Below are 20,996 nucleotides of genomic sequence, written 5' to 3'. Positions count from 1 at the left end.
ATATGAAAATACTTGGCATTCTTTGTCGGTTGTATTGAGGGGAACAACACAGATGTACAACATAAAATCGGCTAATAAAAAAGTAACATGAGTTTTTATTTTGTGCTAGTTTTTTGTGAGTTTGATCTATGGTTAACGGAGGTAAAAGAGGGTTAATGGGGACGATTAGTTACATGGATTAGTAATCCACGTGTTATTTTATAATTGGCTAACAGTAAGAACAGTTCATATGGAATTGTGTGTAAGTTTTCTTCTTAAATTAAAATTTATTCTTATCTATTTGTTATATGTGTTATTTGTATTTAAATTTAAAATTTAAATTAAGAGTATTTTTGGAAAGAAAAGTTCAATTCAAAAGTGTGCTGAAAGGGGTAGTTTTCTTTATATATAGTATAGATATAGATTTCCGGCTGAAGGTGGATGACATTGACAGCTCTAACTAGATATTGGAATCATAGGATAAGGGAATTCTCTCCCTCCCTCCCCCCACCAAACACAATGTAAATATGTGGCAACATATATGTGAAATAACAATAAGTGCATACAAATAAAATCCAAATGACATTGCTATTTAACATTGAAATAACTGTATTTATTTTTTAACTTATTTTTTAGTCGGACATAAAGATTGTGTTTACAAATACTCCTTTGAGAAGCAGGTGCAATTATAATGCAGGCCTACAACAACATTGATTTGCAACACATTTGCCACCGAAAGAATAATGACTTTCTTTACAATCTTCAGCACACTTGTCGTTATCTGGACATGGACTTTGGCCAATGCAATAAGGAAAAGGATTTTTGTCAAATGCCAAATCAATTGCTCCTCCTACAATTGATAGTATATTGTCAGCAAATGTGTGAGCATTGAAGTTTTGAATTCATAAGATCATTTAAAATCCGACAAGCTTAACAAATAAATATGATTATATTATGTCCAAAATTCTCTTTAAGATAGGAAATTTTAAAAGTTTGTCTAATGTTCGTATTTTACGTATTTTAAAAAATCGTAATCTCGAACTCAAGATAGAGTTTTCATTTCAAAATCCTCTTTAGAAATACGATTACATTATAAACTTTCAATGTTATTATAACAAAAAAATACAAAAATGAAAGAAAAAATATTGAGTTATGTAACTGGTAAATCTACCTGGTGTCAAAACATATGCAACACATAGCAATGCAATGAAGAAAAACACTCGGTTAATGCCAGTAGCCATCTCCTTTTCTCTATTCAATATGGAAAATCAACACTCATTAGAATTAATTTATAGAGATTACTACGGATTACTACAATAAATAAATAATAAAAATATTAAACCGGAATAAAACCTCTTATTAGTTAGATTCCTTTTTTAAAAATATTTTTTTAAAAAAGATATATTTAACCAATCAAAAATGTTGACTACAATAAATGTGGAAAATGTTTTTTTTTAAATGTTTTTTAATTGAATCCTTTTATCTAAAATGTTGACTATAATGCATTGAACCAGTCAAAAAATTTATTGAACCAGCACATAATATGTTAATATATGTTGATGACAGTCAGTCATATACTATTTTTTAGAGTCATTTTTAACTAAGTTTTTAATCTATTTTTATTAGTTTAATATTTAATAGAGTCATTTTAAATAAATTGTTAATTTTGATTTATTGAATCAAATAGTAAAAGATTGAGATTACTGGTTCATTATTGCTAAAGTTAGTAACCACATGACCAAACAAAAGAATAAAATATGTGTGTCACACATGAATAGTGTGGTGAGCCAATAAGAAGGTGTAAGGAATAGCATTTGAAGGAAACAATAGAAGTGGATATTTACATCCTCCGGTCACATTTATAAGAAAAAAAACACTTTTTAAATTTATTTAATATTTAATGTATTTGATCAATATATAGACCAAATATATTATGTATTCGATGAACCTAAAAATTACATTTTTGCTTATAAACATGACAGGAAGGAGTATTGGGAGGCGTTGATTGCAGAAGACGGCGCCGTCTCCAGTACATGACCACCATGGGTCATGTACCATTAATGGCACCCAAGTATTGTCCGTACCATACATTAGGCACTTTTTTGTTTTGCTGCAAAATCAATTGTAGCCATTGGATTGGGTTGGAAGGTAATGAATGGTTGAGATTTAAAGGTCTCCTCACCTACTAAAATGTATTTATCTTAATTTTAATACTAATTTTTCAAAATGCAATTGAACTTGGAATTAAAGGTAGTAAAGAGTGTTTTGGGAATTCTCTTGAAAATCTAAAAATGTTTTTCAGAACCAATTTTTTGTCTAGTTTAATTTTTGGAATTTTTATTTTGTTCGTTTATTTTAGTTTTAATACAAATTTTTTAAAATGCAATTGAATTTGGAATTAAATGTCTTAAATGGTGTTTTCGGAACTCTCCTGAAAATTTAGAAATGTTTTTCAGGACCGTTATTTTTTGCCTAGTTTAATTTTTTGAATTTTTTTTGTTCTTTACAATATTTAAAACATTAAACTGCCGTCAAATTAAATTTTCTTTTTCCTTCAAAAAAAATTAAATTTTCTTTTTATTATAGTCATTTGAACTTCATTTTGACTCTTATTAACTCATATAATACGTTAATATATTTTTTAAAAAATGTTATATAATGTTTTTTTTAATATATATAATGTTAAGTTATAAGATGTGAAATTAACATGAATAAAAATTTGTAATATACTAACTTATGAAATTGATAGTAATAGATTTATTGTGATTGACTACAAAACTAGTAAAAGACCGGTGCTTTAGCACAGGTCACCTAACATTGTGTTAATTATATAAAAAATAATTATATTTTTAATATTGTAGAATGTTTATAGATATTAAATGAAAATTATAGGTATTAATGTAATATTTCTATTAATCGGTTGGGCCTGATTGATCGTCGGAGTAATGTCTTCCCATGTTGACTAGCTTTTTCTAATGGGATATAGTTTGTCAGCTTGACTCATAGTTTTAAAAACCGGACCGGACCGGTCGGTCGAACCGGTCGGACCGGTCGGACCGTGAACCGGTGGTATGGCCGAGTCGATCTGCAAGTTGGATCGGACATGCAATTGAACCGGAGAAAACCGGTATGACTCGGTCAAAACCGGAAAAAAACCGGTGACTCGGCCGGTTTTGTGAACCGCTCCGGTTCAATCTCATACTGGTATTTTTTCAGAGAAATAAAAATAAAAATAACAGAAAGAAAGAAACGTGCTGCTTCGTATTCATTTTCCATCCTCAAAATTTATGCAGATGTAGTCTCTCAATCCGAAAACCATGAACATAGTGGATGGGATTTTCTACCTAGTATTACAAAGTTTACGGAAAGGAAGGTGCTCCAAAATATTATTGAAAACTTGAATCGAAGAAATTAAAAAGAAGATGTAGATCTAGTTATTAATTAGGGAGAAGAAAGTGTTAATGATATTAGGGAAAGGAGGCGCAGCATAACACAACATGTTAAGAAAGTAGGGTTTGAGTTTTTACCTTTTTATTTCTTCTTTTTAATTTCACTAGACCATCGACCCGTGCTAACGCACGGGTCATACAAAAGAACAAATATAGCACAAATATGAAAGTAAATACTTGAATCAGAAAAATAGTATAATTCAATTCATAAAATAAATTGCCACAAACGTTTTTAATGTACTATATTAAACAATTTCCATGACATCGACCCTGTTAAAGTAACATAACATATAAATTTAATGGCTTAGTCTTTTGAAGAAAAGAAAATTCAACGTATGTCGACATAAAAATAGCACTGATATGCAATAACAACAATGCTATAAAACAAAGTGCTACACATTACGGAAAACTTCTCTATAGACCACCACATTTGATGTCACATCAATATCTTGGCCGTCCTCATCACATGATCGAAAGTACCAATCAACACCAGTTTCGACATCAAATAGAGTGGCAAGTACCGAACCTTGACACACCTGTAAAAAAAAATCATCGCCTTTGGCATAAAAATCTTGAACATGTATATTGACTTGAATCCAAAACGATATTTAAAAATTTCAAAAATAGACAGCTACCTGAGTTGACTCAATCATACTTTCGATTGTCATTCTCTTGGTGTTGAGCAACTCATCTGATAGAGATGCAGAGCTATTTGTTGAAATTTGGCGAACACTTTGGGTCAACTGGAGTGATGCATTTTTCATTCTGATAAAAGTATATCATATCATTAAAAGCGCAGTGAAACTCAAGTAGCTAAGTTGTAGAAAAAATTCATAAGTCACTAAGTTGTAGAAAAAAAAAGTACTAACACATAAGTTTCAAGAGAAAAGATGTATGGTTTATTATAATGAGCGAATTGGTCATGAAAACTATACAGGCGTAGAGTATATGTCCAACGATGGATTGATAATATTATAAAGATTTTTTTTTGACAGATAATATTATAAAGATTTTTTCCTTAAAAGCATGTCAATATGTAACTAAATCTTTATATCATATCAAAGAGAATATTCAAATAAAATGTTAACGTCTTTATTTAAAAAATTTACAAAAACGTGAAGTATTAAAAGTATACTATTTGATCCATTGACTACAGTTTTATACCACAACTAAATTAAACCAAACATATTACTATTAGATTATATATTTTTTTCTCTTAGTTGAATGGAAGTTGACTATAAGCAGGCATTGTTTATACAAACAACGAACTATAAGCAGGCATTGACTATAAGCAGGCATTGACTATTACACATATCTCTTTCTATCTGTATTCACTATTATAAGCCTTTATTCCAAAGCATACAAAAATGGAAATGCTTACCCTATCATGCAAGCAGCAACATCAGGTAAATCGCCATTAAGTATCAGCTTAGTCCCAAAAAACGCATTAGCAATTCCCATTACACCCAGTTTTAACAAAGTGAACATCAAGTGAAAAATATTTTTCTAGTTAATGGGTGGATATTAGGAGAAAGTAGAAACTAAAAACAATGAGTGGTGAATTACAAAGGCTAAAGTATGAGCTATTAAACATCAGTATTTTAACAGCAGTATTTTAAGAGATTCATAATACACGTAATATCTTTAACAACGCAATATAAACTAAATATTGCTAAAAGTACAATAAATGAACCTCATAGTGACAAATAATGCATACAAAGTTAACACTAAAGCCCACCAAAATACATCCTCAACACAATAAAATAGAAAGTTGGTTCATATGCTATGTAGATCTTGTCATGTAACAACAAATGCCTCCAAATGATTCTTAGACCAGTGGGTTTGAAATACGCCTAACAGGTAACAACTTCTGGGTCAAATTCAAAACGCTTGGACATACAACTGCCAACTAAATTAACCAATTATAGTTAGATAGACATGGATAAAATGATATCATAGAACGTATTAGTTTAACATTTACCTGTCTTCATGAAAAATAGTGTATAAGCCTAACAGGAGAAATGACTTCACATCAAGGATATTAAAATAGGGTAGCTAGCATGATTTGTACATCAGTGGTTCAAAAAGACGCATGAACGGCCAAAAGCTTATGGTACAAATTGGATTCGCCTGAACACACAATTGCTAACTAAATTAACCATTCACAGTTAAATACAAACAAAGTAAAGCAACACATATAACGTATGAGTTGAGCTGATTACATGTCTTGATGAAAATTGCGTAGGCGTTCTTGTTTTCACATTGTTCCTTGAGATTCCTCTCCAATCACCTTTTCCAACTTTCTGCAATCCAACCAAAAACATCTTGTGCTCTTCCTCCGTCCACATAATCCCTGATCCATTCAAAGAAAATCAATAACAATAATTACTTTTCAATTTCAATCAATTCAAACAAAGGAAGAAACACAAAAATTATCAAGTTAATTTCAAGTCTTAGCCTGAAAAAATTAAAACAGTTGCATATGCAAAAATTAAAACAGTACCAGCTGCGTAAAATTAAAACCTGCAAGAATTTCTAAACTTAATCAATGTGGAGCAAGTTTAATCCCACTCAATGTGGAGCAAGTTTAATCCCACAACAGCTGCAGGATTTCTAAAACTAAAACCTGAATAATTTCTACTTTAGTAACATAGTACAGTGTCAAGATTGATGCCAAAAGCTGTAAATTACATAGCAGAAATATCATAAGCATCCATCTGTTACAATATGAGTCATTCCAGAATAGGCTTCTCAAAGTTTTGACTGCAAATAACCTGATGAATTTCCTACTTTACTATGAATAAGAGTTCCTCAAAGTTTCAAGCATTTGGGCTTTTCTGATTTTTTTTTACTAACCATTAATTGTCTAGAGAAAAGGGACATTATAATTGAAATTCGACCAAAAGGTTGTAAAATTTGTTTAAAAATTGTTAAGAGTTATAAATGAGTGTTTTGTTCCCTGATTTGTAAAACATGAACATAATTAAGTAAAGAATATGTTATGCAAAGGGAAACAAACTTGATGCCTAGTTTATGAGTCTGTCCCTACCGGCAGTTGTAGAATGCCAATTCCATGGTAAGCAAAATCACAATTCCTGAATGTATTTTTTTTTCTTATATTAGTATTATGAATGCAAATAAGATACCAAATTAAAACTAATAACATTTGGGAACTAAATTAAAAGCTGACACAATATATGTGATTTACAATTTACAAAAGAATAATAAAAGGCATTTAGTTTAATAAAAAAAACGGCATTTAGTGTACGTAAACAGAAAAGTTGCATAAAAATCTCACAAATTCGATGCCATGAAAATGTGAAGAGAGGGAAAGCTCTCGGTTACTGTGGCATGAAAGCAGAACATGACTTAAAGAATATCCAAAACAAATCATGAGTGAAAGAATATCCAAAGCAGAACATGACTTAAAGAATGTACCTAATATTGTGAGAAATTTTACAAAGAAATCAGCAACAGTGCATTTACAAAATATTGATTCATCGTATAAATACTACTGAAATTCAATAACCAGATAAGATGAAGAATTTTACTTGAAAAAACATTAGGTTAAACCTAAGCAATAATTTGATTGGAAAAACAAACGACAATGAAGATGAGAGATGGAGAGAGAGAGGAACAAACTTTGAGTTGGAATATAAATAATTGATTGTCGGTGGCAGTGGATTCATCGGTAGTGAAGGGAGAGGATCGGTTGCATCGACGATGAATATGGTGTCGGAGCAGTCGAGTGAGTGCGAGAGAGATGCCTTCTAAACTGGATCAAAAAAGTGGAGAGGGATGTGAAACTCTGAGAAGAGTGTGAATCGCAGAATGAGAGAGAGGAGGAGGGGAAGGGTTTGAGTTATGATACGTTTGTTTGTATTCTGGCTAAAATTGTGGATCAGGTAGCATCTTTCATTTTTTTATTGGAATTAGTTATGTAAACAATTTTTTTAAGTAATAAAAAATAGGAATATTAAGCAGAAAAAATAGTGGATAGTGGTTTGTTTTACGTATAGTTGTTAAGGAAAATAGGGCTATAGTTGTTTCGTAATTAAGCTTTAGGTCAGGGTTAAAACAGGAATTTTATTTGCTAGGGTTTAGGTAAAATTAGGGCGAAATTGTTTGCTTGGGACAACTTTTATATATAGATTGATTTTATTTTAGATATAATAGGAACCTCCGTACCTTTTTTTCCTAGTTGCTTTTTTGTCGTTGGCTTTTAGTAAGAGTTTTTTTTTTTTAAGACATAGTTTTATTAAAAATTATTTTTGACACAAACTTTTATTTTTTTAATTCAAAATTTTGAATATGAAAAATATGTTAAAAGAATTTGGTATAAATAATATTTAAGTATTTATTTATTTTATACTAAATGAATCATAATGTTTAACATGAATACGATCGAGTCTCTCGGTTCAATCTAATTTAATACAAAGACAAACTTTTTATAGACCGAGTCATATGACTGAGCTGTCCGGTTCAATCCGATTTTGTCATGCGATTCAACCAATGACTCAATGGTTCGACCAATGAACCAGTGACCCAGTACCATGCCCGAGTCGATGACCGGTCCGGTTTTTAAAACTATGGCTTGACTTATACCGAAGATTTCGATTTTCGAAATTCCAATTCCTACTTCGTTCATATTCCAATAAGCAACTTACTTTTATATCTACATAAAAACTTGTTTACACATATATAAGAAAATCAAATCCATAACTGGTGTAACTCAACTATTTAAGAAATTTTTGTATATATAAAAGAAAACGATTTAATAGAAACATTACATTAATACTTGTAATTTTCATTTAATATCTATAAACATTCTACAATATTAACAATCTAATTATTATTTTTATATAATTATCGCAATGTTAGGTGACCTATGTTAAAGAACCGGTCTTTTACTAGTTTTAACATAATATTAAATTTAAAAAATGACTTTTAAATTCTGAAAATTGTTTTTAAAATAAAAAAATATGGAAATAAATTTTAAAAATATAAAAAACATTTTAAAAATTGTGAAAGTAAATTTAAAAATATAAAAAACATTTTAAAAATTCTGAAAATAAATTTAATAAATTTTCTGAAATTATTTTTAGTATATCATTTTTTAAAAAAATAATTTTTTTGAAAATTATAAAATCTGAAAATAACTTTTCGCAAAAAAATGAAATAATTTTTTTAAAGTTAAAATTTTCGTAAAAATTATATAATTTTCCATTTTTTTTCATATTTCTAAAAATTATATAATCGGAATTTTTTTTATTTTTTAAAATTATTTTCAGATTTTTTAATTTTGAAAAACAATTTTCAAAATTTTAAAAATGTTTTTTAAAATTTAATATTATGTGGTCGGCCACGTCAGCGCCACATGGCAAAACTTGCACAAGCAACAACAGCCACGTGTGTATATCCATGGCATTTCAACGTTTTGGCCGGGCCAGAGACCTTTTTAAAACAAAAAATATTTTCTAGGGACGTTTTTCAATTTTTTTTTTGCAGGGACGAAAACCAAAACTGGTCCAAATTAGAGGGACGAAAAGCATATTTAAGCCTTTAAAAAATTAGTATTAAAACTAAAATAAACGAACAAAATAAAAATTCCAAAAATTAAACTGGACAAAAATCGCTCCTGCAAAACATTACTAGATTGTCAAGAGAATTCTCAAAACACCCTTTACTGCATTTAATTCCAAGTTCAATTGCATTTTTAAAAATTAGTATTAAAATTAAAATAAATATATTTTAGTAGGTAAGGAAGTGCTTTTAAAATCTCTTCACGTGCAGGTGAGGAAGTGCTTTTAAAATCTATTGCCCAATATATTCCTACTTACTGCATGAGCGTTTTTCTGCTCCCTACCTCTTTTGGGGAAGAAATAGAGTGTATGATGAATTCTTTTTATTGGGGTTCGAAGAAAAATGGTGGTCGTAGCATTAATTGGCTAAATTGGGATATGATGATTGCTTGCAAAGACAATAGTGGTCTCAATTTTCGAGACCTTGAAAGTTTTAACCTTGCCATGTTGGGTAAGCAAGGATGGAAGCTACTCAGAAATTCTTCCTCTTTCCTCACTTGAGTCCTCAAAGCAAGATATTTCCCTAGAAGCGGTTTTTTGGGCATCTCTTGGCTAGCAATGGAAAATCGGTGAAGGTAATAGCATCAATGTTTGGAATGAACCTTGAATTCGCAGTCGTCAGAATATGCAACCTTCATCAATTCCATCTAGCCACCTTATCAACATGACAGTCTCCCAGCTCTTCAATCCAACAACCAACACTTGGAACCTTGAGCTGATTACTTCCATCATGAACACACAAGATACAACCGACATATGTAAGTTACCTCTTCATTCTCGAGCTACTTCTGATACAGTCATTTGGAATGCATCTCTAAATGGCGCATATACAGTCAAATTAGCCTATAAGATGTGTTAGAGCATTTCCGACCATAGGTCACACTATCATGTTACTAGTGACTGGAAGTTGATATGGTCGTTGTGTTTACCACATAAAATCAAGCACTTTTGTTTGAGGAAGTTGTGCTACTGTCTAGCTACACTGTTCAACTTGCAAAGTTATGGAGTTCAATGCCCATCAACTTGTGTTGCCTGTAGTAATGATCTAGAAGATGAGATGCACATTTTATGCACTACAAGTTTGCTACTGATTGTTGGAGAGAGGTAAATCTTTGGGGAAAGCTAGAGTCACACATGACATCAAGTGGTAGTTTTGCATTTATTATGTTTACCATTATTGCAACTCTTGATGTGGAAGATCGTTCATGATATGTGGCTATTCTGTGGCGTGTTTGGCGTGCTCATAATGCATGCTTATGGGAACAAATATATGTTAATGCTAAAGCATCTTGTGTTTTAGCTTTAGATACAGTTCGAGACTATATGTAGTGCAACAATCTCAATGCTGATGCACAAACTATTGATCAAACTTGGGCTAAACCGACAACGGAATGGATCAAATGCAACCTGGATTGTGCTCTTTTTGAAGTTGAAGGTCAATTTGGCGTCTGTATTTGTTCATGCGATAGCCTTGTACGCCTTCTCCAAGGTCACTCCATGACTTTTCCATATGTTGCAACAACAGCCGAATGTGAAGCTACCGCTCTACAACAAGCCATTCAAGTTGCTCTTGACAAAGGCCTTAATCGAGTTGCTTTCGAAACCGACTGTCAGGTAGTTGTGAATGTTGTCCTCAACAACAATTTATATGTGAATGAACTTGGAAGTTTACTGTCTAATTGTAGGACTCTACTCTCATCTAATGCTAGTTATACTCTAGCTTTTATTAGGAGACAAGCTAATAAAGTTGCTCATAGTCTTGATAGAGCATCTATATTACATTCTAGTCCCAGTATTTTCTATCATCCACCTTATTGTATTCACTCTCTTATGGTGGATGAAATGAAATGAGCTATCCTTTCTTAAAAAAAAAAAATCAATGTTAAGTTTAGTATAAAAAAAAATTAAAAATTTTTTGTTCGGGATGAACTTTGGCTCAATTTATTACGGCCAAATATCCCGTAATCCACACAAGTCCAAGAAAACAGAGAATTTTCTATGCACATCATCACATACAAACGCAACTCCGATGAACACCCTTGTATATGGATTATTAATTAAGTACCATTTTAAGGACTTATTTTCCTTCGCACAAAATCTCTCACTTAACACACTTCATACACACTATCTAAGATGTTCACAATAAAATAGAAATATAATATCAACCCTTTATTCTTTCCTACATATTTTTTTCCCACATTATCTTCAAGACTTCAACCACGTAATACCAGAAATGTGCAATTCACCTACCACCACCTATTACTTTAACCTCACTGTCTTCAACTTACTACTATCTCCTTATTTTGATTTCTAGTGTGAACCTAAGGTATGGAGTGTATGACACATAGTATTGAATTGGCATTTTTCAGAAAATATGTCGCCAAAGTTTGCGTAATATCATTTATCCACCACACGTTTAAGTTAAGGAACCTATGGTTTGATGTTTGGAAGTAATTGATTCAAAATTGATTTCTAATATCAAGTTGATTCCAATAATTTTATTTATTTCTTAAAACTTCAAATACAAAATAAAGTCACGATGAAAGAGAGAATCAATTATAAATTACTGGGGTACAAAGGACTAATAGAAGAAAAACACCAAAAATGTGCACAAATTGTAGTAGAAGCAATAGCCAAAAAAAATGCATGAAGTGTTTATTCATATTTATTATAACTTGAAACTGCAAAATTGGATGGGGTCACGATACGTTTCTATAGTTTACAACATTTCCAGATATGATATATGATGATGCGACAGTATTACATGTATAGGTGGTCTCTCGAATTCTCTATCAATTTAGCTTAGCCAACAATTTTACTTCAATCGGAAAACATTATTATAGACTGCCCTGGTGTTACAAAGTACATGTAAAATAAAATGCAATTGTGGGTAGAATGAATGTTACTAGTGAAGGTCGTGTTACATTAAATAATGTGTTACAAAGTTGGAAGAGTCCCAACCACCTTAGTCTCTCTCTTGTTCCAAACAGGTATAGTAAGTTGGTTAAATGTAGAAGAGAAAAGGACACAGTATAACTAAGTTGCTTTCTTATTAAATCAAAAAGTAGAAGAAACTAGAGAAAGACTTGTGTGGACCAGGACCACACAATTGGGTTTGATCACACACATAGTTTTTTCTTTCTTTCTTTACTTTTTCCATTTTCTCTCTCTTTTCTCTTCTCTCTCATTTCTTTGGTTGTGACCACACAATGGGGTTTGGTCCCTGGTCCACACAAGTATTTTCCAAGAAACTAAAAGAAAGACACAGTTAAAGTAGGCGAGTGTTTTGGAATTGGTGACATCAAGCAATTTCCAAGACAAAAGATAGGTTGACATAAAATAATTTGAGGTCAAATATGGTTTGATATTTAATTTTTGTGTATTTGTTGAAACGGGTGAGTTGTTAAAAAAAATAAAAAATTAAGAGACAAAAATAAGAGAAATGATTTTTTGACACCCTTTTTTTTTTTTAGGGATTTTTGACACAAGTTGATTATTTTTAATATAAATAAGAAATAGATATTTGATCATGATTTGAATCAAACACATGCATTTTCAAAGTAAGTATGTGTATCCAAATGACATTGCACTAAAGATAAATGCATACCATAGCACATACGATAGTGTTTGTATTATGATGTTCAAATAATAAAACTTAATTCCAATTAAGAAGTTATAATTTTGTGTTTTCAATATAAGAATTGAAAAAGAAAAAAGAGAATAAACATTAGTTGACATCGTTAGCAAAAAAATGGAAAATAGAAAAGGACAGATAACAAGAGAGGACATACATACATACATACATACATACAAGTATACAACACAAAGGAAGAAGTGAGGCAGAAAAGAGGAAAAGATTTTGTGGATGGTAAGTATCTCTAGCCACATTCTCAATTCCACAATTCTTTTCTCTTTCTTGGCCTTCACTTTTTCATCATCACATCTATTTGGTAAGTGTTCACTCTTTTTCTTTGCCTTCCATAATGCATTTTTCTTTGAAAATTTAGTTTCAATTTGATGGTTTTCTTTGTATTTTAGAAAACTTATGTATAATTTGTGAAATCCCAATGATTTGAAGTTTGGACTGTCATTGTTTGATTTGTCTTGTTAATTCATGTTTTCTACTATATGATAAGGTGGCTATTTTCTAGTGTAATGAATTTATTTTCATATGGTGAGATTACATTTTATAGTTTGCTGTATTTTTCTTGCTATTGAAGTATATAGACTATAGTGATGTTGATAGTGTTGAGAATGATTTTTTGAATACAAGAGAGAAACATGCTTAGTCCTAATGAGATCACAAACGACTACAAAACCCTTCCTGAAGTTACTCAAAGAAGCTCAATGAGGAGTGTCTCACACATGCAAATGCAAAAGCCACGACCGATGCTTCTGCTCTTGGTCTCACTCTGCCTTCTTTCCTACTTTCAGAGGTATGCAAAACCTATGTTTGATCATATCCAAAGGGAAACCCTGTTATCCTTGATTTTTGGGACCCTATTTTTGTCATTATTAATAATTTAGCCTTAATTTTTGAGTGTGTCATTTCAGTGTATCATCAAAAAATTTATCCGAGAGTGACCTCAAGCAAGCTGGCTTGCCACCAAGAGGGTGGAATTCATATGATGCGTTTTCTTGGATAATATCTGAAGAAGAATTCTTACAGAGTGCTGAAATTGTTTCTCAGCGTCTCCGTCCACATGGATATGAGGTATAAATACCGAAACGAACTATAGCTTATGGATAGTTTTACTTTACTGCATTAGTAGTCCTTTTGGTTATATATAGAAAGATTGATTTCTTTTTTTTCTACCCATGTAGTTTGTTGTAGTGGATTTCCTCTGGTATAGGAAGAAAGTCGCAGGTGTTAATGTTAGTTCTCGTGGATTTGACGTGATTGATGAATGGGGAAGGATGGTCCCTGATCCAGTAAGGTGGCCTTCTTCCAAAAGTGGGAATGGATTCACTGAAGTAGCTAAGAAAGTACATAGCTTAGGTTTGAAGTTTGGAATTCATGTTATGAGAGGGATAAGCACACAAGCTGTGGATGCAAATACCCCTATCCTAGATACAACAACGGTATTGGATTGCATTTTTGCTTTAACTTGATCTTCTATTTATTGCTTTATTATGAACTTACCAGTGCTTATGCTTATGTTAGTAGATAAGCTCAAATGAGCAAATTCAAAATAACCCAATTCAAACTTGCGCTTAATCCAAAACAAAATTTCTTATTGACCTTTGATGTCCTCTTCTTGTGACTTACTAGGGCGGTGCTTATCAAGAATCTGGTCGATTGTGGCATGCAAAAGACATAGCAATCCCAGAAAGGGCGTGTGGATGGATGCTGAATGGTTTCATGAGTGTAGATACAACATTAGGAGCAGGGAGAGCTTTTCTGAGATCCCTATATGAGCAGTATGCTGCTTGGGGCGTTGATCTTGGTACACGCATTACTAACTCACTGTCACAACATTTTTATCATATCATTGACAACAATCGTGATGATTTTGAATTTACAAACTATCGATTGATTATACAATCATGTATTGATCTGGAATTGCATTATCATGTACAAGAATATATAGACAGTTCTGCCTATGCTTTGCAGTAATTTTGAAAGATTTTATGACTTTCTTACAGTGAAACACGATTGTGTGTTTGGCGACAACTTGGATTTAAATGAAATTACCTATGTATCTGAGGTATTCAGTTTCAACTTTCTTACTTTCATCACTACTACTTGTTCTTGTAAAAACACTCAATCTCAATGTTTTCGCTATGATTATTTACAAACTTATCATACGACATGTCATGCCAGGTTCTCAGCCAACTTAAACGTCCCATTGTGTATTCTCTGTCTCCCGGAACCAATGTGACACCATCCATGGCCAAGGATGTCAGTGGACTAGTCAACATGTATCGCATAACAAAAGATGACTGGGATAAATGGGGTGATGTCAAGTCTCATTTTGATATATCAAGGTTATTAAATTTTTTATACTTAATATCACTGTTTAAGATACTTTTATCAGTTTTGGATTCGGAATATGTTGCAATCATGATGCTGCTTCATTATTTATGTTCTGTTATTTTACCACCAATTCACCATATTACATAACTTTAGCTCATTAAATTCTGAATCAGGGACTTAGCTACTGCTAATATGATAGGAGCAGAAGGTTTAAAGGGGAGTTCATGGCCTGATTTGGACATGCTACCATTTGGATGGCTAACCGATGCAGGTGATTTGGCTCGGCTACAGCATTCTCTCTTGATTAAGAAACTTGCTGAAGTATGGATTTTGATTTATATTTTTTTTTAATTTATAGATGCAAATGAAGGTCCACACAGGTATAGTAAGTTGAATCTTGAAGAGAAAAGGACACAGGTATATTGATAAGTAGCATAACTGAGTTACCCTCTTATATCTTTTCATGCAATGATGTGTTTGCAATGCCATGCATTATGATAGACTCGAGTGAATTCATTATTATATCACAGATGACTCTGTGGGCTTTGGCAAAGTCTCCCCTTATGTATGGAGGCGATGTGCGGAAGATTGACCCAGCCACATACAAAATTATCACGAATCCTACTGTGCTAGAGATTAATTATTTCAGCTCAAATAATATGGAGGTATGTGAGCCATCTAACTTTTTTTTGGTTGTAATAGTTTGATTGTGAGTGATAAACTTATCACGGATCATATCGTTATTGTTGCGATGATAGTTTCCTTATGTTGATTCGGGTGGCATTCGCTCATGGATTGCAACGGGAAGAAAAGGAGAAGTGTATTTGGCTTTCTTCAATTTAAATGAACAGAAGACACTAATATATGCAAAGACATCAGATTTGGCTAAGGTTTTCCCTGGCAGACGCATCGATTCTTGTCAAGGTAAAGAAGTGTGGAGTGGAAAGAATGTTGCAACAACGCAAGGGACGATATTCATGGATTTGGAAGTTCATGGATGTTCGCTTTTAATTCTATATTGCGACTAGTTTTCCAATTAAATAAATAATACTTTTCCGTTTCAAAAAAAAAAATTTGGTAACATGTTTTCTTTTTACAATAAGAAACTTATTTCATTTCATGTAAGTAATACATATTGGACTCAAACGAGAGACTTGGATGGAAATTAGCATAAAACTGCGACACCCTAGCTAAAGTATGGGCAACAAGATTTGCTCGTCTCACTAATCTCATAGTTATGATTAAAATTCAATAAGGTTTTAGAATGTGATTAAATTGAGTCAAATTCAATTGCGTCTTGTTGTCTTCCATTGATTTCATCGACATCACAATGGCAACACGATGAGTTCCTACCAGCAACCAATAATAGCCTCTACTAAACCAAAAACGTCAGCCTGTTTATGAGATAAAATTGCGGAGTCGAACACTGTTTTGGCTTGATCAAATTCTCCTTTATTATTTTGTAAGCACATCCTAATACCATATACACGACAGCATCAATGTTGAGTTTAGCATCAATGTGTTTTGTTTTTTAATTAATATATTTGCACAGGAAATACTAATAAGTTTCCTAATTATTTGGTAGGAATATATGTCTTAGGTTAGTTACTGTACCAAATTATCTATGATTCCAACATCGAGTTAGAGCTGTCATCCACCTTCAGCAGGATCTATTGTTTCTGCTGTACCAAAACTCAGGGCAGCATCTCCCTTTGGCTGGTGTACTGCTGTTGGTGACCCTGGGATTGTTCTTGAAGATTGCAATCTAGTTTTGGCCAGGAAGTATGAGAAACTGGAAGATGTATAGGGGAAATACTAGTAGCCTTAAATACTTTGATATTTGTGTGTGCTCTCTTAATTATATGCTTTTTTATTTGATATATAGGGGAAATACTAGTAGCCTTAAATACTTTGGTTGAGTTGGGTTATTTGTAATCCCTAGAGGGTGTAACAGCAAAATAGAGGCCAATTACTCTGTACGCCATAGCCGCTGTTATAGTTGCGTAGTTTAAGGTCCTGTAGGTGCTTCATGAAACCCCATTGTGTTCCATTTTTTATTACCAGGCGAGTAGCGGCTGTTGCAGACGCTGAAGTGAAGATCAAGTAAAAAGAACCTGATATGCCCTCAACTTAGTGTCACTCCCTCTAGTATAACAAATAGGAGTGCTAGACGGTACTATTCAGCTCTTATTGAAATTTTGTATATCGCCAATTATCAGTCTTCCTTTTAATTTTTCGTTATTTAAGACCTATAAGCCCAACAGGTAGATTGCTAATAGTTTTATTCAAAGTGTTTTAAAAAAAGTTTCATTCTAGATTCTGTATCATTTTCTCACAATAGTTTGGCTTTGATCAACCTCTTGCTATATAAATGTGATCTGGTTCTTGTTTATGTTCATTTTACTTGGCTGTGCACAGCATTGCAGCATAATTTGGTTTAATCAATTAGGTTTTTCATAATTTGTAAGTTATTGATCTTTCAAATATATGTGTTACCTTGTTGACTTTGAAGTTACATTTCAGGCCTGAGACCATGGAGGAAATATTATTAAAAGAAGAAATTGCTAATTTGAAGAAGCAGCTTGAAAAGGAGTCTACAATAAATTCAAACTAAACTTTTGACACCCTAAAAAAAATTGATGTCAAATATATTATAGGATAAAAATGTATTAACATTAATCACATCATGATAACATTTTTAAGTGCGAGTTAGAAGTTTTATATCGTTCAAAAAATTGGAAGTTGAACACTATAAGTGAGCGAACTCATTAACTCTACCTTAAGATTTTGGATTAAAGTTTGGTCTCTCTATCTCTCTCTGACACACACACTTGTGGTGGTTACTCGAAACAAATGTGGGTGATCTATCGGACTCTCATCGTGACCCAACACAATGATATTTTTGGACAATCGTAAAGACATCATTAGTTATCATAAATTATGATACACTATTCTATATAGCACATTTGACGTTACATTACTATATTCACAATCTTCGTCAGTTATTTGCATCCTCAACCCTTCACATGAAGTAACTCTAGAATTTGCAACGTATAATTTACAATGTGAAAACACAGACATTTACAAATATATCCCAACATGTTTAAGCGATTAACATCGACTCTTATTAATAGTCATTGTAAATTAAATAGATAAGAGAAATTGTCTCCATTAAAACTTGAAAGGAATTCTTACGTTAAAATGTGTCAAATATAACTAAGTATGAAAACTTTATCGCAGTTATTGAATCACAAAAGAACTTGATGAAAATAAAATACTGAAATTAAAATATCTCTAATATTCTAAATAGATATATTAATATCTAATACTTTTTGAGGTAAAATATTGATTTAAAATTTAAAATTATTAAGGGAGTATCTAGGGGGGAAAAATAGACAATTTAACCTAATAACTTGGAATCATAAAAGCAAGATTTGTTGGCAGCGGAGTGGATTATGGAGTCTTTTGATGACTGTTTTTGATATTGATGCAAGCTTTCCAATCAATGTGTTTGCTATCTTACAACACCTAGACCAGCAACAAAAACAAGTTTTCAATGTGACCCTCTGGAGTATATGGAAGCATCGAAACAATAAAGTATGGAACAATGTTACTGAAACAGCTCAAGCTATTTGTGCTCGTGCAGGATCTCTTCTTACTAGTTGGAGGAATGCTCAGTCTATTCGTCACCCTATCCCTCAGCATCCTGCTACCCCGAACGACCTGAAGTGGATTAAACCAAGTCCCGGCAGATTTAAATGTAATGTTGATGCACCCTTTTCTCAAGCTCGGAATCGGGTTGGCATTGGTGTGTGCATTCGAGATGTTGAAGGTCGTTATGTTTTGGCCAAGACTGAATGGATGTCTCCACTCCTTGATGCGGATTTGGGTGAGGCTTTAGGTTTATTATCAGCCATGTACTGGGTCCGCGATCTGCAGCTAGGTATTGTGGACTTTGAGCTTGATTCCAAAATTGTGGTAGATAGTCTTTATGGCAGTAAAAGTGGCGTCTCTAATTTTAGCGCAGTAATCAATGACTGTAGACGCCTGTTAGCTTCTGATTTAGTAACCTCTGATGTTAGGTTTATTCGGAGACAAGCCAACGAAGTCGCTCATAGCTTTGCTAGAGTGGCTTTGCGTCATGCTAGTTTCCACATTCATATTAGGATTCCATCTTGTATCTCTAGTATTATTATGAATGAAATGCAATAAGTTTCTTCTTGTCAAAAAAAAACTTGGAATCATAACATTCTTTTTAACGGAAACTTATAATTAGGAGCATTGGAGTATATTACATCAATTTAACATGATTTTTTTAGGGGCCTATTTAACATGTTATTTTTCCTAGAAAAGGGAACCAATATAAAAAGACAATAAACTTATACTATAGGAAAATAAATGAACTAAAAGTTACTCCAACACATAATATATACATCAATAGCAAAGACCTCCAAATAAGTCAACTTGATAGGAAGTACTACATTTTTTAGGTTACATTGGCAACAAAACTAAAAATCATTCAACTCAATTGAAGAAAAACAATAGTTAAAAACAAATGGATAAGACGAATAAACAATCCAAGAAATTGAAAAAATGAGGTACCCTTTGTCTTATTCCTCAATCAACATTGCCAATTTTTGTACATTTGAACAATTTTCTCAATAAAATTGAAAGTTACATGAAATAGGAAGAATTATATATAATATTTTGGAGCAACATAAATTTCATGTTTGCATGTAGTCCATAGATGCGAAGTATTCCTCTGCATAAACCTTCTGCAAGTACATCCGACAAAATAGTGGCCCAAAAGTTATACAAAAGCACACACGTATGTATACAGATCTATGAAGCACGAATACGGACACGGACACCGGACACGACACGGACACCGACACGCCGACACAGCTAATAATTTTAAAAAATCACATAATTCAGTGTAATTAGAAGTGTCGGTGTCGGACACGACACGTGTCCGACACCGGGACACGCCTAATCCAAGGAGTGTCCGTGCTTCATAGATACAGATTATTGACAGTTTTTTTATCAATCAAAATCAAGTCTCGTTTCAAAAATCTCTGATGCTTTAAATTTCCTCTCTTTTTCTGCCTCTTAAGCCTGTGTTTGGGAACACGTTTGCAATTGGAAAAAACGTGGTTTCACGCTTCCCAATGTAAAAAAACGTGAAAAAGCAGAAGCTTGCTTTCCTAGCTTTTGCGGTACCGTGATTTTCCACCGGCGTTTTGGAAAAATAAAGCCATACCAAACACACACTAAGTCCATGTCTTCTAAGAGTTTTGGAAAGAAAGGAATAGTGGAAAATTCAAAGACCTTGCAAGAAATACAATTCATAAACATATTTCACAAAAAGGAATTTACAGATAAACACCTATTTGGTTTAAAAGCATGGAAATTTTCTTGAAAAATAACCTTCATATACTACTCACAAATAATTGATGCTTAATTTAGATGTTTGTGTCACAAATAATTTATTCATAAACCTAAAGTTACAGAGGATAACCTGATAAGCTCCAAACCATTGTCTGTTTTATTCATAAACCTAAAGTTTCCAATTCATTGTCTGTTTTATTTTAATTCTGCAAGGACAAAGAAAAATTCATTAGAATTAGAGATTACAGATGAAAAAAATCAACATCGACAATATATATATATATGGGAAATGTTATCTTGTGCCCTCAAGGCACAAGTTAAGAAGCCAAAGATAAAAATATTTTGTTGGAAATTGTGCATTCAATATTCTTGAAATTTGAAATCTTATCTTTTCAAGACAAAATTTATTATTTAATTCCATTTTTAGATTCTTAACATGTGCCCTGAGGGCACAAGTTAACACTACCCTATATATATATATATATATATATATATATATATATATATATATATATATATATATGGGTTTGCTATAATAGACCCACTCATTTTCATGAAGGTCTATTTTAGCAAGGTGCACCTTTTACTTTAGACAAAAAAACCTGTGTTATTTTTTTGGAA

General features: G+C 32.3%; 2 protein-coding genes and 2 long non-coding RNA genes across 7 annotated transcripts; 2 read left to right on the top strand and 2 right to left on the bottom strand.

Moving 5' to 3' along the window:
- Positions 1-568: 568 nt before the first annotated feature.
- On the bottom strand, positions 569-1,231 carry LOC146933593 (uncharacterized). Its single transcript, XR_015008429.1, has 2 exons — positions 1,151-1,231; positions 569-829 (listed from the first exon to the last, which is right to left on the bottom strand). It is a non-coding gene; the product is annotated as an uncharacterized LOC146933593 (long non-coding RNA).
- Positions 1,232-5,188: 3,957 nt separating this feature from the next.
- LOC146933592 (uncharacterized) lies at positions 5,189-6,518 on the bottom strand. Of its 2 annotated transcripts, XR_015008428.1 has the most exons (4): positions 6,478-6,518; positions 5,651-5,781; positions 5,410-5,558; positions 5,189-5,337 (listed from the first exon to the last, which is right to left on the bottom strand). It is a non-coding gene; the product is annotated as an uncharacterized LOC146933592 (long non-coding RNA). The 2 variants fall into 2 exon arrangements; XR_015008427.1 differs by lacking the exon at positions 6,478-6,518 and having other exon boundaries at positions 5,651-6,014.
- A 6,313-nt stretch (positions 6,519-12,831) lies between these two features.
- On the top strand, positions 12,832-17,739 carry LOC146933591 (alpha-galactosidase-like). 3 transcript variants are annotated; one of them, XR_015007507.1, is made up of 13 exons: positions 12,832-12,960; positions 13,284-13,446; positions 13,565-13,724; positions 13,835-14,092; positions 14,283-14,457; positions 14,657-14,718; positions 14,835-14,998; positions 15,161-15,258; positions 15,346-15,404; positions 15,518-15,652; positions 15,746-15,911; positions 17,052-17,160; positions 17,511-17,634. XR_015007507.1 is itself a non-coding variant. In XM_085705395.1 (12 exons), the coding sequence occupies exons 1-12, from the start codon at positions 12,876-12,878 to the stop codon at positions 17,537-17,539; spliced, it is 1,554 nt and encodes a 517-aa protein (XP_085561521.1). In that variant the 5' UTR covers positions 12,832-12,875; the 3' UTR covers positions 17,540-17,739. The 3 variants fall into 3 exon arrangements, 2 of the variants coding, with proteins under 2 accessions (XP_085561521.1, XP_085561520.1); XM_085705395.1 differs by lacking the exon at positions 17,052-17,160 and having other exon boundaries at positions 17,511-17,739; XM_085705394.1 differs by lacking the exons at positions 17,052-17,160; positions 17,511-17,634 and having other exon boundaries at positions 15,746-16,272.
- Positions 17,740-18,455: 716 nt separating this feature from the next.
- On the top strand, positions 18,456-19,199 carry LOC146933590 (uncharacterized). The gene has a single exon (XM_085707844.1). The coding sequence runs from the start codon at positions 18,456-18,458 to the stop codon at positions 19,197-19,199; it is 744 nt and encodes a 247-aa protein (XP_085563970.1).
- The last annotated feature ends 1,797 nt before the right edge of the window (positions 19,200-20,996 follow it).

This window comes from Medicago sativa, chromosome 4 (genome assembly GCF_051527215.1).
Source record: "Medicago sativa cultivar Bolivia chromosome 4, Bolivia_mono, whole genome shotgun sequence".
NCBI classification, from domain to species: domain Eukaryota; kingdom Viridiplantae; phylum Streptophyta; class Magnoliopsida; order Fabales; family Fabaceae; genus Medicago; species Medicago sativa.
Note: the sequence above shows the minus strand (reverse complement) of the source record. Positions and strands in the feature narration are given on the sequence as shown.